General features: G+C 47.4%; 2 protein-coding genes across 3 annotated transcripts in view; both read left to right on the top strand.

Annotated features, from left to right (window-relative positions):
- The window catches only part of LOC147468447 (uncharacterized), a 19,819-nt gene extending 9,994 nt beyond the window's left edge, over positions 1-9,825 (top strand). The window contains exons 2-8 of the mRNA XM_086554278.1: positions 1,134-1,278; positions 2,738-2,812; positions 5,275-5,357; positions 6,342-6,500; positions 7,199-7,317; positions 8,228-8,400; positions 9,575-9,825. Coding sequence (XP_086410404.1) covers positions 1,157-1,278; positions 2,738-2,812; positions 5,275-5,357; positions 6,342-6,500; positions 7,199-7,317; positions 8,228-8,400; positions 9,575-9,695 — 852 coding nt within the window. The 5' untranslated portion in view covers positions 1,134-1,156 and the 3' untranslated portion in view covers positions 9,696-9,825. The remainder of the gene's footprint in view (positions 1-1,133; positions 1,279-2,737; positions 2,813-5,274; positions 5,358-6,341; positions 6,501-7,198; positions 7,318-8,227; positions 8,401-9,574) is intronic.
- LOC122265773 (uncharacterized) overlaps positions 1-10,000 on the top strand; it is a 133,016-nt gene that overhangs the window by 9,993 nt on the left and 113,023 nt on the right. The window lies entirely within an intron of this gene.

The following is a 10,000-nucleotide window of genomic DNA, read 5'->3' as shown; positions in this document are numbered from 1 at the left end:
TTTTCTCTCATAAGCTCATTATATTTCAAATTCAAAAATGTCTGAAAATCTTCTTTCAACTGCTGTTTCACTCCTCCAAACTGTTATTTTTTTCCCATCTGTTTCTCCCTCATTTCGGCAGAAGGAGGAACTCGGCGACGGGTGATAGAGGCGACTTGGGGATTCTTAACCAGGCTCACGAATTCCATCTGTTTTCCATCTGTTTTCCCCCTTGTGGATCGCCTTTTGCTTGTTAACTGCTTTTCCTTATGTATTTTTATTTATTCCTGATTTTTTTTTGTACACATACACACGCACACACACACACACACACACACACACACACACACACACATCCACCTCCCCCCTCCCACACCCACATACACACACATCCACCTCCCCCCTCCCACACCCACACACACACACATCCACCTCCCCCCCTCACATACACACACACACACATCCACATCCACCTCCCCCCCTCACACACCCACACACACACACACATCCACCTCCCCCCCTCACACACCCACACACACACACACATCCACCTCCCCCCCTCACACACCCACACCCACACACACATCCACCTCCCCCCCTCACACACACACACCCACACACACATCCACCTCCCCCCTCCCCCCCACACACCCACACCCACACATCCACCTCCCCCCTTCCACACACATCCACACATCCACCTCCCCCCTTCCACCCACACCCACACATCCACCCCCCCCTCCCACACACACACACACACCTCCCACCCACACACACATCCACCTCCCCCTCCCACACACACACACACACACACACATCCACCTCCCCTCCCACACACACACACACACACACCCACACACCCACACATCCACCTCCCCCCTCCCACACACACACACACACACACCCACACCCACACCCACACCCACACATCCACCTTCCCCTCCCACACACACACACACACACACACACACACACACACACACACACACACACACACACACACACACACACACACACACACACACACACACACACACACATCCACCTACCCCCCTCCCACACCCACACTCACATCCATCTCCCCCCTCCCCCCCCCATACACACATTTATCATTCATTTTTCCATCCATTTTCTCCCATTCGTATCTCCCTCAGCATAAGGAGGAACCCGAGCGACAATGTCTGAAGGAGGCAACGTGAAAGTCCTCAACGAGACCGGAGGAGGAGGAGGAGGAGGAGGACAAGACCAGGACGTCGATTCCGTCGCTGTGTCCCAACGCCTGCAGAAGGCCATGCTGAAGTGAGTGAGTGCATGGATGGATGTCAACAGCCAAGCAGTCAGTAGCTAGTTAGTCAGTAGCCAAGCAGTCAGTTGGCAGACAGTCAATAGCCAAGCATTCAACAGCAAATTAGTCAATAACCAAGCAGTTAATAGCTAATTTGTCAATAGCCTACCAGTCAGTAGCTAGTTAGTCAGTAGCCAAGCAGTCAGTTGGCAAACAGTCAATAGCCAAGCATTCAACAGCTAATTAATCAATAACCAAGCAGTCAGTAGCTAATTAGTGAAGAGCCTACCAGTCAGTAGCTAATTAGTCAACCTACCAGTCAGTAGCTAATTAGTCAGTCTATCAGTCACTAGCCAATTAGTCAATAGCTTGTCAGTCAGTAGCCAATTAGTCAATAGCTTATCAGTCAGTAGCCAATTAGTCAATAGCTTATCAGTCAGTAGCCAATTAGTCAATAGCTTATCAGTCAGTAGCCAATTAGTCAATAGCTTATCAGTCAGTAGCCAATTAGTCAATAGCTTGTCAGTCAGTAGCCAATTAGTCAATAGCTTATCAGTCAGTAGCCAATTAGTCAATAGCTTATCAGTCAGTAGCCAATTAGTCAATAGCTTATCAGTCAGTAGCCAATTAGTCAATAGCTTGTCAGTCAGTAGCCAATTAGTCAATAGCTTATCAGTCAGTAGCCAATTAGTCAATAGCTTATCAGTCAGTAGCCAATTAGTCAATAGCTTATCAGTCAGTAGCCAATTAGTCAATAGCTTGTCAGTCAGTAGCCAATTAGTCAATAGCTTGTCAGTCAGTAGCCAATTAGTCAATAGCTTATCAGTCAGTAGCCAATTAGTCAATAGCTTATCAGTCATAGCCAATTAGTCAATAGCTTATCAGTCAGTAGCCAATTAGTCAATAGCTTGTCAGTCAGTAGCCAATTAGTCAATAGCTTGTCAGTCAGTAGCCAATTAGTCAATAGCTTATCAGTCAGTAGCCAATTAGTCAATAGCTTATCAGTCAGTAGCCAATTAGTCAATAGCTTATCAGTCAGTAGCCAATTAGTCAATAGCTTATCAGTCAGTAGCCAATTAGTCAATAGCTTGTCAGTCAGTAGCCAATTAGTCAATAGCTTATCAGTCAGTAGCCAATTAGTCAATAGCCAAGCATTGAGTATCCATTCCAGGTTATATTTGCATAGTGTACAATTACAGACCCCCCCCCCCCCCCACCAATCCATACATATTTTACTACTTCGTCGGGGAATACTTACTAGGAACAGGGCAGTACAAGCTCCTAGATATATAAATAGTAGTGTTTGCTTGTTTGTGTTTAGTAAGATCTTCGCGAAAGTTCTTTTAATATATTTTCTGTTCATAAATCCACTAATAATTTGCCTGGTTTCACCTGATGTGATGTATTTGCAGTTGTTTTTGCATGATTTGAACAGACATGCAATCCGTTATATATTTTGTATTCATATTTCAGGATGACGGGGAAATTTTTGGACGAAGCAACCGGCAAGGTCAACTATGCAAGTCTTAGGTCATCGGATGAGTTCAAGTAATGTTTTTTTCTGATGTTGTTCTTTTTTGGTTGTTTTTGTTGACGGCTGAAATGATATTTTATTTCGTCTCTTCTCGTACTTTTTACTTTTTTCCTTTTCAGTATTTTTTTTCTACTTTTCTTTCTCGGTCTGTCGTCTGTCTGTTTGTCTTTCTATCCGTCCGTCAGTCCGTCTGTCTCTCCCTCCCTTTTCTTTCTCTCCCTCCCTCCTTTCCTTTCTCCATTTCCGACTCTCTCCATCTCCCGTCTCCCTCCCTGTCCCTCCTCCTCTCCTTCTTACTGTCTTCCTCTCTCCCTCACCTTTTCCTTCATCTTCTCCCCCCCCTCTGTTTTCCTTTCTCCTCCCCCTCTCTCTCTTTTTATCCCACCCCTTCCAATTTTTCTTCATTCCTTCCTCACTTTCTCTCCCTCTCCTCCCTCTCCCTTTTATTTTCCCTCTTATTATTATCATTCTTGTTCTCAAACCATCATCCTAATGAACATCACAGTTATCACCATCATCATCATCATCATCATAATCACATCATCATAATCATCGCCATCACCATCACCATCACCCTCATCACCACCACCACCATCATCACCATCACCACCACCATCCTCATCACCATCACCCACACCACCACCATCATCATCATCACTATCACCCTCATCACCACCATCACCCTCACCACCACCATCATCATCACCATCACCACCACCATCACCATCCTCATCACCATCACCCTCACCATCACCACCACCATCACCATCACCCTCACCACCACCATCATCATCACCATCACCCTCATCACCCTCACCACCACCACCACCATCATCATCATCACTATCACCCTCATCACCACCATCACCCTCACCACCATCATCATCATCACCACCACCATCCTCATCACCACCATCACCATCACCATCCTCATCACCATCACCCTCATCACCACCATCACCCTCACCACCACCATCCTCATCACCCTCACCCTCACCCTCACCACCACCATCACCATCCTCATCACCATCACCCTCATCACCCTCATCATCACCCTCACCATCACCATCCTCATCACCATCACCCTCATCACCACCATCACCCTCACCACCACCATCACCATCCTCATCACCATCACCCTCACCATCACCACCACCATCCTCATCACCATCACCCTCATCACCACCATCACCCTCACCACCACCATCACCATCCTCATCAAAATCACCCTCATCACCACCATCACCCTCACCACCACCATCAACATCCTCATCACCCTCATCACCACCATCACCCTCACCACCACCATCACCATCCTCATCACCATCACCCTCATCACCACCATCACCCTCACCATCACCATCATCATCACCCTCATCCTCACCCTCACCCTCGCCCTCACTCTCACCCTCACCCTCACCCTCACTCTCACCCTCACCCTCACCCTCACCCTCACTCTCACCCTCACTCTCACCCTCACCCTCACTCTCACCCTCACCCTCACCCTCACTCTCACCCTCACCCTCACCCTCACCCTCACTCTCACCCTCACCCTCACCCTCACTCTCACCCTCACCCTCACCCTCACTCTCACCTTCACCCTCACTCTCACCCTCACCCTCACTCTCACCCTCACCCTCACCCTCACCCTCACCCTCACCCTCACCCTCACTCTCACTCTCACTCTCACCCTCACCCTCACCCTCACTCTCACCCTCACCCTCACCCTCACCCTCACCCTCACCCTCACCCTCACTCTCACCCTCACTCTCACCCTCACTCTCACCCTCACCCTCACCCTCACCCTCACTCTCACCCTCACCCTCACTCTCACCCTCACCCTCACTCTCACCCTCACCCTCACCCTCACTCTCACCCTCACCCTCACCCTCACCCCCACCCTCACCCTCACCCTCACTCTCACCCTCACCCTCACCCTCACTCTCACCCTCACCCTCACCCTCTCCCTCACCCTCACCCTCTCCCTCACCCTCATCCTCATCCTCATCCTCACCCTCACCCTCTCCCTCACCCTCTCCCTCACCCTCACCCTCTCCCTCATCCTCACCCTCTCCCTCACCCTCACCCTCTCCCTCACCCTCATCCTCATCCTCACCCTCACCCTCTCCCTCACCCTTTCCCTCACCCTTCCCCTTCTCCCTCATCCCTCAACCTCTCCCTCACCCTCCCAAACCCTCATCCTCACCCTCATCCTCATCCTCACCCTCACCCTCTCCCTCACCCTCTCCCTCACCCTCACCCTCACCCTCTCCCTCATCCTCACCCTCTCCCTCACCCTCACCCTCTCCCTCTCCCTCACCCTCTCTCTCACCCTCACCCTCTCATTCTCCCTCTCTCTCTCCCTCACCCTCACCCTCACCCTCTCCCTCACCCTCACCCTCTCCCTCACCCTCACCCTCACCTTCACCATCACCATCATCATCATCGCCAGTCTCATTGTCCTTTTCTTCTCCAGGGAGTATTGCGAGCTCACGGGGCAGCTCCGGTCAGTCGACGTGGAGAAGCTGGACGAGAAGGAAAAATTAGCCTTCTTCATCAGTATCCTTTGTTTTTGAGTGCGGGAACTTTGATATATGTATATGTGTGTGTGTGTTTGTGTGTGTGTGTGTGTGTGTGTGTGTGTGTGTGTGTGTGTGTATGTATATATATATATATATATATATATATATATATATATATATATATATATATATATATATTATATATATATTTGTCTCTATGTCTTTGTATTTGAATTTCTCTGTCCCTGTCTTTCTCTGTCTCTCTGTCTCTCAGTCTCTCTGTCTCTCAGTCTCTCTCTCTCTCTCTCTCCCTCCTTCCCTCTCTTTCTCCCTCCTTCCCTATCTTTCTCCCTCTCTCACACACACACAAATAAATAAACAAACACCCACCCACATACAAAACCCCCACCCCCCACACCACCTCCACACACATAAATTTCAATGTTAATCTATTACACGAAATATATATTTATGTGAAAAAAACGAGTGTCATGCATTCTGCCATGACAAGGTCATGAAGAAGCAGATTAAATCATTAGTGTCAGTTTATGTTGTTTTGATATTACAAACATTTGACATTGTGGTTGGTTCTTGATCGTTGTTGCTTTTGTTCTTATTATTATCACTATTGTTGTTATTGTCATTATTATTATCATTATTATTATTAATATCATTATCGTAATTAGTGAGAGATAGATAAAGAGAGGGAGAGGGAGAGGGAGAGGGAGAGGGAGAGGGAGAGGGAGAGGGAGAGGGAGAAGGAGAGGGAGAGGGAGAGGGAGAGGGAGAGGGAGAGGGAGAGGGAGAGGGACAGGGACAGGGAGAGGGAGTTCAAATTCAAAGAGATAGAGATAGAGATAGAGATAGAGATAAGATATAAGAGAGAACCCACACCCTCCCACCGCCATCACCACATCCCCTAACCCCAACCAAACAAACAAACACACAAACAAACACACAAACACACCCGCCCAGAATCAATCCCAGTCCCTTGGCCCTTAACCACGCCCCCAACCCTTAGACGTCTACAACGCCCTGACGGTGCACAGCCTGACGGAGATCCAGGGCGTCAGGAGCATCAACTCCGCCCTCGACGTACCCGCCTTCTGGAGCAGCCACGCCTACCGGATCGGCCCCTTCGTCTTCTCCCTGGACGACGTCGAGCACGGGATCCTTAGAGGTGGGTGGGAGGAGAAGGAGGGGGGAAGGTGGTGGAGAGGGGTGGGTGGGGAGGAGAGGGGGAGGGGTGGGGTGAGGGAAGGGGATGGAGGGAAGTAGGTGAGTGGGTGGAAGGGGTGGGGGAGGGGTGGAGGGGCTGGAGATAGTGGTGGAGATTGTTTCTTTTAATCACTAACATATCCATGAGGTGTAGCCACATAGTTTGTTTGTAAGGGGATAAGACGCCTTTTTCGTTAGTATTAATGTAATCATTACAGTTGATAATATTGATATTATAGTTAATATTTTTTATGTTGTTACTATGGCTATTGTTGTTGTTAGAATTTATTATTGTTGTGGTAATAATGATGATAATGATAATACTGATAACTATAGTAATTATTATTATTGATATCATTAGTGTCCTTGTTATGTTATGATTATGATCATAATAATTATTATTTTTATCATTACTATATTTATCATCACCACCACCATAATCAACAACAAGAACATCCTTTTTATAAAAAAAAAGAAAAAAAAAAGTCTATTAAAACTTTACCTCAATCAAACAATCATAAAAAAACACATCCACACCATAATCATCAACATTCTAACCCACAATAACACCCCAAACCCCAACCCCAAAACCCAAACCCCCCCTTCCCCTCCTTCCCCTTCCCCTTCTCCTTCCCCTTCCCCTTCTCTCTCCCCCTCCAGTGAACAAGGCTCACCCGAGCACCGGACAACCTGTCATGGCGAAGGACGACTCGAGGCTCCGCTACCGGGTTTCGGACCTCGAGCCTCGGATCCACTTCGCTCTCAACTGCGGCGCTCTGGTAAGGGGGTGTGGGGGTGGGAGGGAGGGAGGGGTGGGGGTGGGAGTGGGGAGGGGATGGGAGTGGGGATGGGGGAGGGAGGGGGAGGGAGGGAGGTGGGGGGAGGGGTGGGGATGAGAGGGAAGGGTGAGGGAGGGAGAGGGGGGTGGGGAGAGGGGGAGGGGAGAGGGGAGAGGGAGGAGGGGAGGGAGGGAGGAAGAGAGAAGAAAGAAAGAGAAAGAGAGAAAAAAAGAGGAAGAGAGAAAAAAAAGATTAAGAGAGAAAAAAAGAGAAAGAGAGAAAAAAGAGAATGAGAGAGAAAGAGAGAGAAAGAGAGAAAAAAGAGAATGAGAGAGAAAGAGAGAGAAAAGAGTAAAATAGAGAGAATACAGAAGTTACATAAGAAGACTTAATGTCAGTTACGTAATTGAATAATAATAATGGTAATGATGATAATAATGATAATGATAATTAAAATGATAATGATAATTAAAATGATAATGGTAATGATAATGATAAAGATAAAAATAATGGTAATAATAATAGTAATAATAATAATAAAATATATATAATGATGGTAATAATAATGATAATGATAATGATAAAGGTAAAGATAATAGTAATAATAATAGTAATAATAATAAAATAAAAATAATGATAATGAAGATGATCATAATGAAAATCATGATAATGATAATAATGCTAATGATAATAATGATAATGATAATAGTAATGATAATAATAATAAAATAATGATGATAATGATGATGATAATAATAATAATAGTAATAATGATAATAATAATAATGATTATAATAATGATAATGATGATGATGATGATCATGATGAAATAAAAATAATAATGATAATGATAATAATAACAATAACAACAATCATAATGATACTAATATCCCTTTCCCCACACTCCCAGTCTTGCCCGATGGTGCGCGTCTACAACAGCGCGAACTTGGAGGTCGCTCTCGAAGGCGCCACGAGGTCCTACTTGACCCAGGAGGTTGAGATCAAGGACGACGTTGTGAGGTTACCCGAGATCCTCAGCTGGTATCTCGACGACTTTGCTCCTGATCAGCTGGGGATGCTAAGGTGGGTGGGTGGTAGGGATGCTGCGGTGTGTGTGTGTTTTTTTCTCTTTTTTCTTTCTATTTCATATTGTGTAAGATGATGATGCTGAGGGGAGGGGGGGAGAAGGGTGAGGGGGAGGTGATTTTTTTTTCTATTTCGTATTGTGTAAGGTGATGATGCTGAGGGGGGAGGGGAGAGGGGGAGAGGGGTGAGGGGGAGGTGTTTTTTTTTTCTATTTCGTATTGTGTAAGATGATGCTGAGGGTGGGGAGGGGGGAGGGGAGAGGGGAAAGGGAAGGGAGAGGGGGAGGTGATTGTGATGCTGAGGTTTTCTTTGATATTCTATGGTACTGTGTTTTGTTTATCAAGTTAGTCTGTCTCCCCAAGAACTCCTTGAAAAACACTCCGTCGGCAGGAAAGTTCGAGGAGAGGCGCGAACGGTATGGTAAAGGCAGAGGAGAAAATAAAGGAGCGTAGAGAAGAGGCGGCAGACTTCCCTTCCTCTTCTCTTCTCTCCTTTCTACCCTTCCTCTCTCCCTCCCTTCTCTCCTCTCCTCTCTTCCCTCCCTCCCTCTCTTTTCTTCTCTCTTCTCCTCTCGTCTCATCTCCTCTCCTACCTCCCTCCCTCCCTTTTCTTCTCTCGTCTCCTCTCCTCTCCTACCTCCCTCTCTCCCTCCCTCTCTCTCTCCCTCCCTCCCTCCCTCCCTCCCTTTTCTTCTCTCTTCTCTCCTACCTCCCTCTCTCCCTCCCCTCCCTCCCCTCCCTCCCTTCTTCCCTCCCTCCCTCCCTTCCTCTCTCCCTCCCTCCCTCCTTCCTTCCCTCCCTCCCTCCCTCCCTCCCTTCCTCCCATCCTCCCTCCCTCCTCTCTTCCCTCCCTTCTCTTCTCTCCTCTCTTCTCCCTCCCTCCCTCCCTTCCTCCCTCCCTCCCTTCCTCCTCCCTCCCTCCCTCCCTCCTCCCTCCCTCCCTCCCACCCCTCCCACTCCCTCCCTCCCTCCCTCCCTCCCATCCTCCCTCCCTTCCTCTTATTCCCTCCCTCTCTCTTCGCTCCTCTCCTCCTCCTCTCTTCCCTCCCTCCCTTCCTCCTCCCTCCCTCCCTCTCCTCTCTCCCTCCCTCCCTCCCTCCCTCCCTCCCTCCCTCCCTTCCCCTCCCTCCCTCCCTCCCTCTCTGCACGGTAATTACCTCTCTCCTCCTCAGGTGGATCAGGACCTACCTGGAGGAGAAGGACCAGGTCACCCTCGACGCCCTCACGGCAGCTGGAGGCTCAGCTGGTCCGAAGGTCGAGTTCTTCTACAACTGGTCCCTCAATAAACTCTAGCCAAGGCGGATGAATTTACTGATTGATTGATTGATTGTTTATTGATAGAAAGGTAAACATCAGAAGGAGCCAGCAGCGTGTTAATTGACCCAAGTACTTTTTTTAAATTCGGAAAATATCTTGTTGATTTTTTTTATTTTTTTATTTTTATTTATTTGTATATTTTTTAAATCTAATATTAGAATGTTGGGTAAGGATTTTTCTTGATTTTTTTTTGTTTTTTGTTTTGTTTATTAAAATTCTTGTTGCATTTGGAAACGTTTGTTTGTTTTTCCTTATCCTCGTGAGAGAAGAGAGAGAGATGG

Source organism: Penaeus japonicus, unplaced genomic scaffold (assembly GCF_977035675.1).
Source record: "Penaeus japonicus unplaced genomic scaffold, GWHDUDI00000001_assembly GWHDUDI00000029, whole genome shotgun sequence".
NCBI lineage: Eukaryota > Metazoa > Arthropoda > Malacostraca > Decapoda > Penaeidae > Penaeus > Penaeus japonicus.
Note: the sequence above shows the minus strand (reverse complement) of the source record. Positions and strands in the feature narration are given on the sequence as shown.